Source organism: Bactrocera tryoni, chromosome 4 (genome assembly GCF_016617805.1).
Source record: "Bactrocera tryoni isolate S06 chromosome 4, CSIRO_BtryS06_freeze2, whole genome shotgun sequence".
Lineage (NCBI taxonomy): Eukaryota > Metazoa > Arthropoda > Insecta > Diptera > Tephritidae > Bactrocera > Bactrocera tryoni.
Genome location: NC_052502.1, coordinates 61,592,548 through 61,609,911, shown reverse-complemented (window position 1 = coordinate 61,609,911; position 17,364 = coordinate 61,592,548). Strand labels below are relative to the sequence as shown.

Genomic DNA, 17,364 nt, shown 5'->3' with positions numbered 1-17,364 from the left:
GATGTTTGTAACACCCAGAAAGAAGCGTCGGAGACCCTATAAAGTATATATATAAATGATCAGTACGAGTATGTTGAGCTGAGCCGATTTAACCATGTCTGTCCGTCCGTCCGTCTGTATATATACGAACTAGTCCCTCAGTTTTTAAGATATCCTTTTGAAATTTTGCAAACGTCATTTTCTCTTCAAGAAGCTGCTCATTTGTCGGAACGGCCGATATCGGACCCTTATAACATATAGCTGCCATATAAACTGAACGATCGGAATTCTTGTATGGAAAACTTTCACATTTGACAATGTATCTTCACCAAATTTGGTATAGATTATTTTCTAAGGCAACAAAGTAATCTCCGAAAAAATTGTTCAGATCGGATTATTACAGCATATAGCTTCCATACAAACTGAACACATAGTTACTAAAAGAAGTGCACCTGTGAAGGGTATATTAGCTTGGGTGCAGCCGAAGTTAACGTTTTTTCTTGTTTTTATTTTTTTTGGTATTATTAGGACATTCATTATTTTTAAAATAGTAAAAATTAAACTAATTAACTTATTAAAAAAGATAAAAATTCATATATGAAAAATTCCAAAATTCTGGTTCAACAAAACCACTAACAATAAGAATAAAATAAAAATGCCTACTTTAGATTTTATTCATTTAAATACCGACGAGGTAGATTCCGTGCTTTAGTTTTTCCGCACACTCTATATATATATGTACATATGTACGTATATATTTACATATATATATTTACAATGAAACCATCTATGTGTATATTCATACATACATGTGTGCGTATATGTAAGTATGTACTAGATTACTTACGAGTGCACACTCACTTAATTATTCACATCGTGCCTGCGTTTGGCTTAAGTTAACGCTTCGTTTGACTCGCGTGAAATTTTAGCAGACTACCTTGCTACACCAGAGAACTTAAAGACTTTAAGTAACATATTCACTGTGTGAAGAACGAACGCAAATGGATTTGTATGTCGCGTATGGCGAAACGATTTCCTACAGATCGAACGCACATGTACATATGTATGTGGTGTAGGGCCACTTTTAACATAAACCGCTAGTAGATAAATGGTGGAAATATAATCAAAGCAAGTAGTTTTATGCCTTCATCTTCAAAGTTAACTGTGCTTGACGCAAAAGATGCGCGCACAACCAATTAATTCGGCGCCATCGCAAATGCATCAATGATAATTCAGTGCATATAATGAAGTGTTTGTGTTAGTGAGTCATATTAAATAAGCACAAAGTTTCGAAAACGAAGCTGATAATGGGGCTGCACTACATCTTTACTTGATTTGACTTCGAGTTTGTGTGTAATATGATTTGGAATAAGATTAAAACGGGAAACGGTCAAAATTCTAAAATCAAAATTCTGAAGTCAAAATTCCGGAATCAACATTCTGGGTCGACAAAATTCTGGAAATCGGAATTCCGCAATTCCTTTGCTTTTTTTGGCTGCATTTCAAAATTCTGGTTTTTCATAATTCCGGAATTTACGTTTTCCAGAATTAATTCTGGAAATTTTTTCCCCAAAATTTTAGCCAAATCGTGTATCTTATATAAATTTGCTCATTTTGGAGGTTATGTTTTGTTTATGTTATATTATTATGTATTATACATACATGTATTTTATTATTATGTATTATATATACATGTATTATACATACAAAATTCAAACATGTTTATCGGAAAGACAAAAAAAACATTATTAACAAATAAAGACCAAATAGATTCATTTCTTTTTTTCGTATAACATGTTCACAGCCATCGAATTGTGTGACAATACGCACGGTACATTTGTTTTAAATTCGTTCAGAACAAGTCCAGTTAAATGTTTTCTTATTTTTTCGTTCCAAATACATAGAAGAAGTAGCCGTCGACGTTTAACATGTCTTTTCCTTTATTAGACTTCACCACAGTTATATTTTCCATCATTTCACAAAAATATTTAGCACGTTTTTATTAATGAAATTGCAGTAACACATTGCTTAGTCAGTACATATATGTATGCATGTATATGTAGGTACATAGTAAACTAAATCATTATGGTAGTACAAAAAAGTAAATGAACAACCACAAACAAAGAAATAACAATAACAAATACAATCATGCAATTGTAAAAAACTACTTACTAGGCAATAAAACATATGAATTTTGCCATTCTGTAATTAATGATTAAAAATGCGTGTTGATAACAAAAAAAGTGCGCACTTTTTTGTTATCAACACGCATTTAACGATTAAAAATGTGCGCACTTTTTTGTTATCAACACGCATTTTTAATCATTAATTACAGAATTTTGCCATTCAGAATTTTGCAATTTAGAATTTCGTTATCCAGAATTTTGAATTCCAGAATATTGACTTCCATAACTTTGATTCCCGGTGTTCCGACTTCCGGAATTATGAATGCAGAATTTCCAAAAAATCAGAATTTTGACCCCAACCCGATTAAAACTACTCTACTATTTCATGAAATGGTGACAATAAATGTAATATAATTGGTGTTATAAATTAACTGCAATTTTATCAGATTGTGAAATTTTAAAATAATACATATTTACGATAAATTGAGTAGAGTTTGAATTTTAATAATGTGAAAATTTTGAGTACGATTGATTGTGGTATCAAGAAAGATTTCCCCAAGGTATTTGGAATATGTTAATCTAAAGCGCGCTAATGAATATAATGCTATAAAGTTTTTTCCTTATGTTGGTAATACTGGCAATATAAACAACAAGTCACTCTAAATTGACTCATAGTTCCTGTACAAGCCCAACTACAACAAGACATTAAAAACTTTAACCAACAAATTCTATACAACAACCCCTTGATACACTTTGAGGAATTACACTATTTTTAAAATTCAAACAAAAAAACCCAACCCAATATGAACAAGAAAGGAAGGGCTAAGTTCGGATGTCACCGAACATTTTATACTCTCGCATGATAAAGTGATAATCGAGATTTCATTATACGTCATTTACATATTTTTCAAATACCGTATTTTTGTAAAGTTTTATTCCGCTATCATCATTGGTTCCTAATGTACTATATATTATACAGAGAAGGCATCAGATGGAATTCAAAATAGCGTTATATTGGAAGAAGGCCTGGTTGTGAACCGATTTCACCTATATTTCGTACATGTCATCAGGGTGTTAAGAAAATATTATATACCGAATTTCATTGAAATCGGTCTAGTAGTTCCTGAGATATGGTTTTTGGTCCATAAGTGGGCGAGGCCACGCCCATTTTCAATTTTTAAAAAAAGCCTGGGTGCAGCTTCCTTCTGCCATTTCTTCCGTAAAATTTAGTGTTTCTGACGTTTTTTGTTAGTCGGTTAACGCACTTTTAGTGATTTTCAATATAACCTTTGTATGGGAGGTGGGCTGGTTATTATCCGATTTCTTCCATTTTTGAACTGTATATGGAAATGCCTGAAGAAAACGACTCTGTAGAGTTTGGTTGACATAGCTATAGTAGTTTTCGAGATATGTACAAAAAACTTAGTAGGGGCGGGGCCACGCCCACTTTTCCAAAAAAATTGCGACCAAATATGCCCCTCCCTAATGCGATCCTTTGTGCCAAATTTCACTTTAATATCTTTATTTATGGCTTAGTTATGACATTTTATAGGTTTTCGGTTTCCTCCATTTTGTGGGCGTGGCAGTGGGCCGATTTTGCCCATCTTCGAACTTCTTCTTATGGAGCCAAGGAATACGTGTACCAAGTTTCATCATGATATCTCAATTTTTACTCAAGTTACAGCTTGCACGGACGGACGGACAGACAGACATCCGGATTTCGACTCTACTCGTCATCCTGATCACTTTGGTATATATAACCCTATATCTGACTCTTTTAGTTTTAGGACTTACAAACAACCGTTATGTGAACAAAACTATAATACTCTCCTTAGCAACATTGTTGCGAGAGTATAAAAATGAAGTTTTGAGAAAAACACGTTTAAAAACAAACCAATTGATCTGAGTCGCTACACTTAAGAAGAGGGTAACACTAATAATTTTTGATTGATTGGGACCGAATTTAAAGCTATAACGCTATTTGGCAGCGTGTGATTTTTTCTTATTCCCCAAAACTGAAATTGCCGCCGGACCCGTTTTCTGTCGATCGAAGAGATAAAACAAAATTCGCAGAAGGAGCTGAAGCCAACCCAAAAAGTTTTTTGAGGACTGGTAAAATAATTGGCATAGTGTATACATCTGATGGGGAATATCTTGAAGGCGACAAAATAAATATTGTTGAATATATAAATAGTTTGCGTTTTATTTACAATTTCCGGGTACTTTTTTGTCACAATGTACGTTATTATGTATAGACTATCGAAATGTACAAAACAATAAATTTTTTTTAAATTTCAGACTTGGTGGTCCCATCAAATTCTTTACGAGTCACATTAAATATTCACTTTTATATATTTGATTTGATTTTATAATATAAGTTTTACAAATTTTGGGTGTTTTCAAATTTTGTCTCAAAAAACGTAAATTTTTTTAATTATAAGGCTCAATTATTTTCATTATTTTTTTTATTATTCTAATTGAAGTGAAATATGTGTTATAAATGTACAGGGTGTTTTTAAACGAGTGATTTTCAATGAGGCAATGCTTTTGGAGTTGGTCTTTTTGAAAGCTGTTACTGATTTATATACAGTTTGGTTTGTCATTTCATAATAATCACACCAACTTCGGAACAACCATATTTACTTAGCAGAGTCGGTAATTCGAGTAACCATGGATCGGTCTTGCAACATGTTTACTCTAGTGGGCAATGCGTACCTTCAGAGATGCCGTACAGTACGAAGAAGAAGTGGAGCAGAATATCGTAGAATACCCGTATGAGTCAACTGCCATCGCGTCCAATAATTGAAGCTATGCCCATCCATGTTTTGATTTTGCGTAAGGAACTTGCTTAGCGGATAAGAATAAGATTTGGTGGCCATCCGCCCGATTTCAACAAGAAAATTTTGTTCAGCGTTGAAGTTCACTGTGCATTATTAAATAAAATTGTCTGGCAGAGGGATTCATTGGTCCACATTTCTTCAAAACTAAAGACGATCATCATTTACCACTCAATATAACGCCATAGAGCCATAATTAATGATTTTTTTCGTTCCAAAATATGCTTTGGAAGAGAATATTCGGCGCGTTCGGATCTTCTTTGAGCCATTGCCCGAAATCATTTATATATCTTTTTAAAAAACCACATATGTATGTATCTAAATTGTGACTTGGGGTAACTGATACAGTATTTTCTCTCTGTTTATTAATACTAATAAAATGGTGTTTTTAAAAACAGAATATTATGTGATTGAATTAAAAAGAACGGTATTTGATGAATCAAAATTAAAGACTTCTATATAAAAATTTCAAATCTTTCGGAGTAAGCTTTAAAATTAAGCAGATTTTCTGACTTAAATATATAAATAAGGCAATTAATTCCAATATCGTATATTTCTTTTTTGTTATTTATAACTAATTTTATTGAATACAATAATTTGTATTTTTACTTTTAAGGATGATTCTTAACTATATCCTCTATATTTTTTTTTATAAATATGAAATGATTAAATTTTTTATACATACGCAAATAATGTTTACCTGCAGATGGTCGAACGTATGGAAGAGAAATTGGAGGCAGCCAATGTGGATCAAAAACGTCTTTTCTTGATCGTTTTCCAACGTTTCATAATGATATTGTCCGAACATTTAGTACGTTCTGATACAGACGGACGCGATCCGGACACCGATTGGTATCGCTGGACTATTGGTCGTCTACAGCAAGTATTTCTAATGGTAAGCAGACCTACCATAAATAATACGTATATTTTTAATTTGAAATTTCGTTTTCATTTCCAACAGCACCACGAACAAGTGCAAAAGTATAGTAGTACGCTTGAGACGCTGCTTTTCACATCGGACTTGGACTCACACATATTGGAAGTGTTCCATCAGTTTGTAGCTTTAAGAGCTTAAGGCAATTTAAGATTATACAAGTTTTATGCGGTCCATTTATTTTCTTTATTCCATTATTCGCAAGCCCGAATCAAAACTTAACTAGTGCACCCTAAAAAAATTAATTTAAGGTGGAAATATTTTTTCAAACCTATCTAGTATCTGCTATTGAATATGATATAGATTCATTTGTGAAAAATGTTTAACGCACTGACTAACTTTACCAAAATTTAGTTAGAATAAATTTGAAATAAAAATGCAGTTCAATGTTTCATTGATGTAAACTTTTCTAGAATTGTAAATTCAAATAAGAGTGAAGGGAAATAAATTTACAACAAGCTAAAAGTAAGAAAATATATGTGGAAAAAGTCCTAGGCAAAATGCATTCAAGCTTAGATAATTTTATGATCTAGAGGTAATTTTTTGGAAAAACTTACCGTTTCGCTGAAAATCGCGAAAAACACATTTTTAACTTTTGTCCTCAAGTAATTTTCCATATTACGGACCGGTGAGCAGTTTTGGTACGGTATTTTAAATATTATATTATGTTTCGAATATGTTGTGAAAGTTTGAACTTGTTGTAAATTTATGTATCCTAGAATATCTAGATTGACCGAATTTTCATTTGAGACATTTAAACGCAAATTTAGTTATCAATGGAATAACAGCAAATATATGCAAATTTAACGTGATAAAACAAATCTTTTATTTTTCGCTACAAAATAAATGGTACAATACTAAAGACGTTTAATTGTTAATTTTTTTCCTGTCCTTATATAACATAAACAAAAGTCCCCTTCTCTAGCATGTACCTTTTATTGTTTGTGGTATGAGTCGTGATGTGTTACCACCACGAAAATACGAAAGGGTCTTATAAGTTCCTACGAGTAAATAGCTATCTCACCGATCTTTTTCGCTTCTTCTCTGCAGGAGCCTAACTCTCTCCCCCACCAAATCTACAACGACCATATTTACGAACTGAACCCATTACAAGCGACGAGCTCGAGTTGCCGCGAGAATCTAGAGCTTCGTTCTGGATACTGTAACAGGTTAAACTCTTAACTATCCAGAATCGACCCCTACATTCCAATTGTATTGCAACGAGTCTCCGCATGATTCTAATGACCTCTTTCCATGCCCAGCTAACCCTATACATCTATATCCAATTCCGTCGAAACAGCACGTTTCCTGGGCCTACCGTTGTATGACCTCGTAGACAACTTACCTGAACCTTACCGCCCAAGCAGAGATTAGATAACCGATTAAACAACAACGAACTGAACAAAGGCATACTGACTGAAGCTTAAATTCACAATCGATGGCATTAAAATTCCGACAATCAATAATCCTAAGATGTTACCCGCTACCTTACAACCTGTGCGGGCAATGAAATGGATGGCATGTGTTCAAAGGTAGAGGCTATCTCTCCGACCTTTCTCGCTTCCTCGCTGCACGGAACTAAGCGTTCTCCCCCACTAAATCCACAGCGTCTATATTCACAAACTGGACGAAGGAATACAGACTTGACCTTACTATTGCAGTCGATGGAGTTAAAATTCCGACTATGAAAAATCCTAAAATTTTAGGTGTGACTTTTGGCAGTCTGTGTTCCTTCACTCTTCATACGACCGCGATTATCGCCAAAATACAAAGGCGCAACAAAATCCTCAAGTCGTTAAGCCAAAGAAACGTTGTTGGATACTTAGAAGACAACAACACAGCACCGATAGGTCATTTGGATGTAGTGTAAAGCTAACGAAAAAGCTTTTGATGTGTGGTACAATATGCCTCTTGAGATCTCCTATCGAACAATTACACAATGAGCTCTGCATGCTTCCGATTAAGGAACACAATGCACTGTGCTCAACCGCCTCCACATTTAATAATACGCCGACCAAACTACGAAAGAACTCACTTCAGACATGCACTGATCGTACTTGAGAGTTAAACCTCCACCCATAGCAGAAGAAATACACATATATTCTGCGTGCAATGAGTCCCCGCTCTAACCCCATCGTTGCATGCCTAATGAACACCACTCATCTAACACTCTTCTCCATATTGTCCGAACCCGTCGGAATAGCATGCTTCCAAGACTTACTGACTTCATTAGATAACTTTCTCTTACTTCGCAAACGCAGATTAGGTAACGGATACAACAACAATAAATTAAATCCACTATCAAAGGTCTATTTATTTAATTTTTTAATGACAGGTTTAACATACATGTCGAAGTTTAATGACCATTAGACAAAACTTGTTTGAGATACAAGTTGGGAACTTAACTCTAGCCCAGAGCAAAGGAAACAACCACCCCTGCTTGTGGTAAGACATTATTTAAAAAACTGGAAGCTATTACTTAATAATAAATTACAAACATTCTCTTTTTTGCTTTTCAACAAATTATTTATATTTAGTTCATTTACTTTTAGGACAGTATTTACACGATATTCTCCATGCATTGTATTATTGTTATACATAAGTGCGTCTCTTGCTATATGCTGCATTTTTAAAAGAATTTCGTGGATACATGTACATGTTTTTCTATTAATGAATGAATGTTTAATCTTACATAAATATATGTAACATGAACAGATGTAATTTCCTTAAGCATAATGTATGGGTTTAAAATTAACGCATCTGAAATAGTTCCAGTAAAATTAATGATTACAAATATTAATTTAAAATTATATGAGCAACATTAGATATTATTACAGTAGTAAAATATAAAAAATTAAAATTAACATTCATTCTCACTTGTTTTTAACTGAAGTCAGAAGGAGAATTATTTCATCCAAATATTTAAAAATTATGATAAGAAATTCCCTTTTTCAGCACGTCCTTCCTTTTTTTATTTCTTACGAGAAAATAAATTGTGCCTGTGGATTTTTATAAATTAAAGGAGTTATCCTTTATTATGATTTTCGCGTTATGGATAACCCAGATAAAACTCTTGTCGTTTTATGTTTTTAGTATGCGCTCTAACTTTTTGCTTCAGACGGTTGCGGGAAAGTTCCACATATTTTCTTACGTTCAGCTCAAACGTTTTTCCGTCAGACTGGAACGTCTCTGAATTAAAAGGAACTGTTGTAAAATAACACATTGGAAAAAAATGAAAATTTCACCTACCAAACACAATTTGATTAATTATTTTTAAAGTATTGAGCGGATTTTTTCCCCATCGTCCATCCCAATTAAAATTTTCTATTAGAGTGTCTGTAAAAATCCGACGAAGGACTCCATCGACGCTGTTGCATGTATCCTTCAACTTATGTATGAACGCAACCTATTGAAAAAATAAATGTATGGTTATATCTATTTTTTACAGTAAAATAAAAACTAAAATATATTTCTTATTATAGCGAATATAGAATTACCATTGACTTGTTATACTGTTTCATATTTAGTTTCTCCTCCACTTCCAAAAGAGCATCCATTGTTACAAGAGGAAATTTTGACGCGATCTCTTCAATAGTGACGTCTTCTATCTCCCCAAACATAGGACGATCTGAATGGAACTTTTTTAATATTACCTTCTGCTCTCGTATATTTTTGTTTTTAGCCATAGCTTGGCTCCTTTGAATAATCTGAGATATAATGTAAATCAAAAGTCATTATTCACGTTTAATTTTACAACTTACTTTTGAATTAAAAAACAACACTTACATCTTTTAATATTACGGATTCTGTGTTGAAAACGCTGTTCTCTATTTGCGCGATCCGTTTTTCAATTGATTCTTGCTTTTTTATAATGATTTTTAAAAGGGACAGGGCTTCTGTATATGCATAATGATTATCAAAAATATCAAAATGTATATACATTTTAATTTTGTTTAAGGTATTAAAAAGAAGTAATAAATTCAGGAAATCATGATCTTTGAACAGATTTTTAACTTACCTGTATTGTTTTCTGCGGGAATGTTTTCGTATCCACAGATTGTTTTACTTTTACTTGGCTGTCTTTCATATGGAGTGCTTGCATGGAACTTCTTCCGAGCAGTTGGTTGGACTTAAAATATTAAATTTTTTATAATGTACTAATTAATGCTATATATTATAGAATACCTTTCGCTTTCGAATCCTTCGACGTACCCTGTACAAATCTGTCGTCCATTTTTTATATTCTCCTTATATTATCCAATGTAAAAAACTATATGTGAGAGCTGTTATTAGTTTTAAATTAAACTTAATAAAATCTTGTTTGTTAGTTTGTCAAAACATGGAATAACTAACATACAATTTGTTCATAAAAAATATACATATATTCTGTTGTTGAATGCAAAAAGATATATTTAATAATATATCTTTATTAATCTGCTCACCTAATAATATTCATAATTACTCAAGTGAACCTATTAAATAAACATTTCGGTTGCGATTTTTTTCTATTAAAAACTTTAAGTGCGTTTGTCATCTTATTGAAATAGAAGTAATCGTAATAATAAATGCACCCAGCTTAGAATATTTAAAGAAGTCTTAAATGTGATGAACATGTGACTCGGATAAAGTTGTTGCAACATTTTATTTTCAAATTCATTTGCTACTTCTCTGTTGCAATAAGCCATATACATCCAATATAACTGAAATTATATACATAATTGTATATTAAATATATTGGTCCCATTTGGCAAGATTTTAATCTCAACAAAAATTAAAGCACAGACACGATCCCACGAATATTCCACTTTATAAAAAAATTTTATTTGATTTTATTTAACACCTTAACTTAGAATTTGGAGGAAGAAAAAAACTGAAAATTCGATTTTTTTGGCAGTCATTTTTACAAAAAAAAATTAAGTTTCAGTGAAAATTTCGCGAAATTTTTTCTTTTCAAATTGTTCTAATTGAAACACAAGTCCGTCCAAGTTCTTAAGAATTGATCTCAAAGACCTGTGTAAAATTTTATGAAGATCGGTTGATTGGTTATCGAAAAATCTTGCCAACCTACTTAAAAAACATAGTTTCGAGAAAAACGCGTTTAAAAACGACGCACTTAGCTTAGCTAGCCTCGAGCCCACAAGTTCCCAAGGCTGTATCTCCGAAACTAATCCTCGGATAAACTTGAAATTTAGGACAATATTCTGGAGATGTTGTAGAATTTAATAAGACAATAAAAAAATTCGATTTTTTGAAACCCGTAAACCCATGAAACCCCTTAAGTTGTTTCTAATCAAAAGCCCGCGAAAGGTGTTAGGATCGAAAATATTTCTTTATTTTGTGTATATTTCTAGCAATCTTTATTTTTAATTGCGAGAGCTCTTAAAATCTCAAAAAGTTTAAAATATTTAAATTATAGGTACTTTGTCTTTACCATTTCCGTAAAAAAATGTATGACGAAAAGGCGTTTTCTATAAAGCTACCATTAGAATCGAATATAACAAAGATCAAAATCCTACAAAGAAAAAACAACAACGGAAATTCCTTTCTTATATTTATTTGAAATTTTGCGCTCATACTCTCCCCAATAAGAAGTTGCTCATTTGTCGGAACCGCCGATATCGGAGAACTAGATTCTCTATAGCTGCCATACAAACTGATCGATCAAAAACAACTTTTAAAGCAAATTTTTATTTGGCAAGATATCTTCACGAAATTTGGCACAGATTATTATGTAAGGCAGTGGTAAAATCTCCCAACAAATTGTTCAGGTCGGATATATTGAAACTAACCGATCAAAACCAAGATAACGATATTTCATACCCTGGCGTGCTATAATAAATACACCCGTGAATAGTTACATCTCAGGTGTGGCTAAAGATAACGCTTTTCTTATTTCTTCTTTAAATAATATATATATACAGCAAACCACGCAATATTTTTTTCTTCTCTTTCAACATTTCTCTTTAGTAAGGTGTGCCATTTCATCTTGGAAAGATGTGTGGTGGTTTAAGAGCGGATTTTTCAATAAGAGCGATACAAGTTTTTTTAAAACAAAAACTGTTCGTGATATCAATGAAATTATTTATTCCTGTGAAAGTACATTCTCCTTCTCCTTGAGTATTCATTGCATACCGAAAAAATTATCTTTTTGTGCGGTTTATGGGCTGGCGGTGTCATTGGGCCGTACTTCTTCCGTGATGATCAAGACCGACATCTTACTGTGAATGAGAATCGCTACCGCTCAATGATAACCGAATATATTTGGCCTGAATTGGATATGCACTTGGACAATATGTGGTTCGAACATAGTACATTCGATTCACACGAATAACCTTTTTTATTTTATTAAAAAAACTATGCAGCGCTCTTATTGAAATACCCGTTATATGTAGATATACTATATGTATAATAATAATAATAAAATAATATATTTAATTTTAAAAGTACAGCTGTGTTCAAAATAATAGGATTGCATCCGAAAAAAATATCTAGCTCAACATTATTTGCAATGTTATGAGTTTAAGTCTGTGTCGGTCACTGAAATGAGTGTGAGTGTGAGTTATCAAGTGGTATAAAACGTTTTTATTTAAGCAAGTCATTTATTTTAATTAGTGGGTAGAGGAAAACATTGCAGCGACAAAAAAGAGTGTACTCATTAAAAATCTTAGAAAAAACGGGGAAACATTTAAAGAAATTAAGGAAATACTCGGGTGCTCTGATCAAATGATATTAAATGCCCTGTCCTACAAAAATAAAGCCGAAACACGTGAACGAAAACGCAACACTACTAAAGAAATCAATCGACGCATACACCAGTCGTCTAAAAAAGATCCCGAAGCGTCGTCTACAAAAATAAAGAAACGTCTCGATCTTGAAGTTAGTTACGTCACAGTTCGTAGACGTTTACTGGAATATAATTTATTTGCGCCAGAGTCCGTGAAAAGTTCCATTGTTGACAAAGACATAATTGAAGCACGGCTCTAATTGCCAGGGAACATGTCAACGGGCAACCGGAGAAATACCACCACCAAATAGGGAATATAATCCGCAATACACTCTTAAGACCGTCAAACATGGTGGTGCAAAGTGGGGAAGTTTCTCGTACAACGGACGGGATCAATCCATCTGATAAAAGAAACCATGGATCGGTACGTGTACGTGGATACATTGAAAAAAAATTTGCTGCCATACGCGGAATGAAATATGTCATTAAAATAGTTGTTTCAGCAAGATAACGACCCGAAACTTACAAGTAAGTCTGCAAAAGAATTACTCGGGTCAATAAAGTTGAGTCACAATTCCGATTTCTTTGGACCTGCGATCTGAAGTTACCGTTGGAAAGAGGAAGTCCTCCTGATTAAAAAATATATAGTTATAGGTACATCAAACGCTTAGCTTACGCAAAAAGGAGTACTACGTGAAAGTAATTCAGTCACCCTGGGTATTGGCTCGACCAGGGTTATTATTTTAAATGCGCGGCCGAAGGCCGCCAACGCAATAAGATGTACTACGCGAAAGTAATTCAAACCCCATTTGGCAGTTAAGTGCAATTCCTGCACTGGCTGGTGGCACTTCCCGGCGTGTTCCGGCCTGCGCACCACGCGTGAGTGGAGTGAGTCGTACGTTGCCCCATGCTACAGGAGTCTGCCCCGCAACACACAACAGTGGCGTCGCCAATCAACACCACACAACCGCCTTCGGGTTCTACAACTACAATAAACACTACCTACACGCCACTCCCTCACCCCCAGGATCACCCACGCATACCCGCGTCAAACAAGCATTCTTCAATTTAACTGCGACGGACTCCAGTGCAAGATCGAGGAGATACTTGCACTTATGAATCGGGAACGCGTATCGATAGCTGCGGTCTAAGAAACCAAGCTAAACAGCCGCTCAGATCTTCTGAGTTGTCCAGGTTTCGACGTTTTACGTAAGGATCGCGATCCAGATAATGGCTGTGGCCTAGCCTTCATATTTATTGCACAACACCGTGCAGTATCGTCTAATCGATGAAGACATTGGCCGCGGGGATACTACCCTAGAATGTCAGGGTATAGCTATTCGGCCAGGCGATGTCGAGCTCGAAATATTTAATATATACATCCCCCAGTAACATGTTGCCCTACAGGATATCAACCGAATATAGGTGCGCTACTTCGAGGGGAAAAACGGTTGGTACTAGGCGATTTTAACGCGCACCATGATCTTTGGCATGCCTGCCTGTCAAACGGTCGCCATCCACAGTGGAGCTATCAACACTTTCACCGACTCCCTTCCAGTGAATGGCATTCTTGGAGTCAAATCACCATCCATCGCAAAAGAAGAGCTCGAGTGACCAAGCGCATCTTCGTTCTGGATACTCTAGCAGGTTAAACTCCTAATTATCCAGAATAGACCCATATACCATATCCAATATACTATATCCTGCATGCAAGGAGTCTCCGCATGACACTGGCCACCTCTTTGCATGCCCTGCCAACCCCACTCATCTAACACCCCTTTCTCTTTGGTTCGACCCCGTCGAAACAGCACGTTTCCTGGGCCTCCCACTAAACGACGTCGAAGACAACCTGGATAACCCTCACCATCCTAACGGGGATTGATATACCGTTAAAACAAAAACAACTGAATTATTTTCGCGTTGGCGGCCATCGGCCGCGTTTTAAAATTAACCTTGGTCGAGCCAATATCCAGGGTGACTGAAGTACTTTTGCGTAGTATTACGTAATATTATTATTTAATATTACTTAGTTGTTTATTAAATTTAAAGAAGAAAATATCCATATGCATGGAAAGATTGTTTATAATCATTTTAATTTGAAATATAATTTATAGGCGCTTGTTTTTATTAGAACTAAGATTGCTAAATAAAGAATGAGGAATTATAGCGAAAAAGAGAAATTTCAGCAAATCGCTCATATTTGCTTATTATCAGATGGCAGCGCTCCATTTCCTCATAATTGTTAGCACATAAATGATGCTCACTACGAGTGTAAGAGGTAATTTTTAACATATAAATTTCTTACTTATAAAACCTGCAAAAAGTGTAAATTTGAAGTGAAAATGTGCATAAAGTATGTTAAATGTAGTGAAATAAAGTGTTCGAACTTTGGGAATTTTTGAACTTTAAAGTCGAATATCTCGTAAGCTAAGCGTTTGCGGTACCTATAACCCTGTATATTTTTTAATCAGGTCCATTTCCTCTTTCAAGCGGTACCTACAGATCGCGGCGCCAAAGAAAGCGGAATAGTGCCCATATTACAAAAAGAAATTTACTTATATTTAGTTTATACCGCCTAAAATTAAATTCAGTCATAATTAACAATAATCATGCGAAGAACCTTTACACATACATACTCATATGTAATAGGTGGTTTAAAACATCGCAGACTTGCTTTTGCAATACTAGCTTTTTGCCATTTCCACGCACCTATGATTTTTAAAATATGTAAATAAGTCTAAAAATTAACTTTTTACAGTTGTACGTGAAGGATGAACACGACTAACATAGCAGAGCTTTTAATTGCGCGAAATTCTACTGAATTACCTTAATAGTTCAATAAATTTAAAATTAATTAAATAAAAACGAATTTAATTTTAATTAAAATTGATTAAACAAATACGAATTTAAAATGGATGTAGTATGAATAAGTTATGTTCGGTGAATCACAAATGTACGGTAGTACTACCAGATTTATACATTCGATATACCAAAACATCAGTTACAATTGCGGGGATTTTGTGTTTTTAACATAGTTGCTCTTACAGGATCTTAATCGATGATTGCACTAGGGACAGTACCGAAAACGGAATGGAAATACCAATACTAATATAATTAAAAAACAGATTATGTCTAAACAAAAGTTTCTAATAATTAAGTCAACTCGACATTAACAAACACAAAAACTTCTGGTACGACTATATGGTAATTACCTTATGATTATCCGATAGTTGACCGTCTTAGGCGAAATAGTTAACCACTTCTAGAAAAAAACTTTGTTTCGTTCCTCAACACCAAGCAACGCAATGAATAAAAAAAAAACATTTTAATAAACTCTTAATTCTTGACTGGTCGCAGTCGCAAAATATTTCTCAAGCATTTTAATAAATTTTAATAACTTTACTTACCACGTATTACAACAAATACGCTTTTCAATATAAAATGTTATTTCCACGGCATCCGCGATTGATCTCAAAACAAAAATGGTTGAAAACATGCTATCTTTAGTTGTCTCTTTCATTCCTTCAAAATTTACTACGGGAGAAAAGCTAGCGTAAATTCTATAGTCCGAGTTCAAACGGGGGGGTTTTGTTCTTTTTTAGAGCATGGTCAAACAAGGAAATTTTGTAGCAGAATTTAAAAAATTTTGCGAGAATAATAGCCCTGACAGACGGGCAAAATTACTACGCCTTAAATAACGCTAATGCGCATTAAAATTTTATAGTGACAGACAGCCGACTTGTGCATTTAGACAGCTGATTGTGAAATTTGTTTATTTATTAAAAAAAAAAGTGAAATAAAAAAGAATAAGAGAAATTATTAATAGAAATTTTGGTATTTTTGGAAAATCAATATAAATTTAATGAAAAAATACGTTTAATATAAACTACGTTCAAAGATAATAGAGTGAAATTAAAAGCAATAATTAATTGTAATGCGAAAAAAGTGTGTGTGTTCTGCCATCTAAAAATATTAAAATTTTTTTGTTAATATACTTACACATAATTTAATTAGCAATATAAAACTGCTTACCTCTGATGCTGTAATCGCAAAGGAGGCGGCAGACTTCAAGCGCCATCTGTCAAAAAATAGCAAAAATCGGCAATTTTTGAGCAGTGTTGTCTACTCAAACAGCAAAAATCGATATATGACGCGCGTGAGGATAAATTAATAGTACTAGCCCTGACAGACGATCAAAATTAATGCGCCTTAAGCAACGCTAAGGCATTGCAATTTTATGGTGACAGGCGGCAGACTTGTGCATTTAGACAGGTGATAATGAAATTTGTTTATTTATTAAAAAAAGAAGTGAAATAAAAGTATGCGAAAAAGTTAAGAATATTGGAAAAATGGATAGCAAACTGTGCGTTGCTTATTTTCTGCCATCTAAAAACATGAAAATTTGTTTTTGTTAATATACTTCTATATAATTTAGTTAGCAATATAAAAACTGTTTACCTCTGAAGCTGTAAACACAAACAAGGCGGCAGACTTCAAGCGTCATCTGTCAAAAAGTAGCAAAAATCAGCCATTTTTGAGCGGTGTTGCCTACTCCAATTTGGTAAATTCAGCTAAATGCACGAAATTTTTGTGCATTACAAATTTGCATTAACATAGCTCAAATTCGGAAGTAAATGTAAATTAAGCCCGCTAATGCATATTAGCGCTGTCGTCAGTCAGGGCTATTATAAAGAGCTGACAGTTATATGAAGGGCCAAAAGTTATAGAAAGAAATTTCATATTGTTATAGTCTTAAAGTTATAT

At 33.9% G+C, this 17,364-nt stretch overlaps 2 protein-coding genes across 4 annotated transcripts in view; one reads left to right on the top strand and one right to left on the bottom strand.

The window, feature by feature from the left end:
• Nucleotides 1-6,341, top strand: part of LOC120776183 (nuclear cap-binding protein subunit 1) — a 33,927-nt gene extending 27,586 nt beyond the window's left edge. Inside the window, exons 7-8 of the mRNA XM_040106801.1 lie at nt 5,649-5,837; nt 5,904-6,341. Coding sequence (XP_039962735.1) covers nt 5,649-5,837; nt 5,904-6,017 — 303 coding nt within the window. The 3' untranslated portion in view covers nt 6,018-6,341. The remainder of the gene's footprint in view (nt 1-5,648; nt 5,838-5,903) is intronic.
• Nucleotides 6,342-8,165: 1,824 nt separating this feature from the next.
• On the bottom strand, nt 8,166-16,115 carry LOC120776184. 3 transcript variants are annotated; one of them, XR_005705403.1, is made up of 8 exons: nt 15,813-15,999; nt 10,062-10,146; nt 9,895-10,005; nt 9,663-9,772; nt 9,374-9,583; nt 9,126-9,282; nt 8,754-9,065; nt 8,166-8,636 (listed from the first exon to the last, which is right to left on the bottom strand). XR_005705403.1 is itself a non-coding variant. In XM_040106803.1 (8 exons), exons 3-8 carry the CDS (start codon nt 10,108-10,110, stop codon nt 8,926-8,928), a joined length of 777 nt encoding a protein of 258 aa, XP_039962737.1. In that variant the 5' UTR covers nt 10,111-10,146; nt 15,813-15,886; nt 16,008-16,115; the 3' UTR covers nt 8,166-8,925. The 3 variants fall into 3 exon arrangements, 2 of the variants coding, with proteins under 2 accessions (XP_039962737.1, XP_039962738.1); XM_040106803.1 differs by adding an exon at nt 16,008-16,115 and having other exon boundaries at nt 8,166-9,065; nt 15,813-15,886; XM_040106804.1 differs by having other exon boundaries at nt 8,166-9,065; nt 10,062-10,159.
• Nucleotides 16,116-17,364: the final 1,249 nt, after the last annotated feature.

Bases quoted from the DNA above. Each gene is read 5' to 3' on its own strand.
- LOC120776184 (XM_040106803.1), bottom strand. From the start codon at position 10,110: ATGGACGACAGATTTGTACAGGGTACGTCGAAGGATTCGAAAGCGAAA. The intron at 9,773-9,894 runs GTAAGTTAAAAA...ATGCATATACAG, and splicing joins TCCCGCAGAAAACAATACAG to AAGCCCTGTCCCTTTTAAAA. The intron at 9,066-9,125 runs GTAGGTGAAATT...CTTTTAATTCAG, and splicing joins AATTAATCAAATTGTGTTTG to AGACGTTCCAGTCTGACGGA.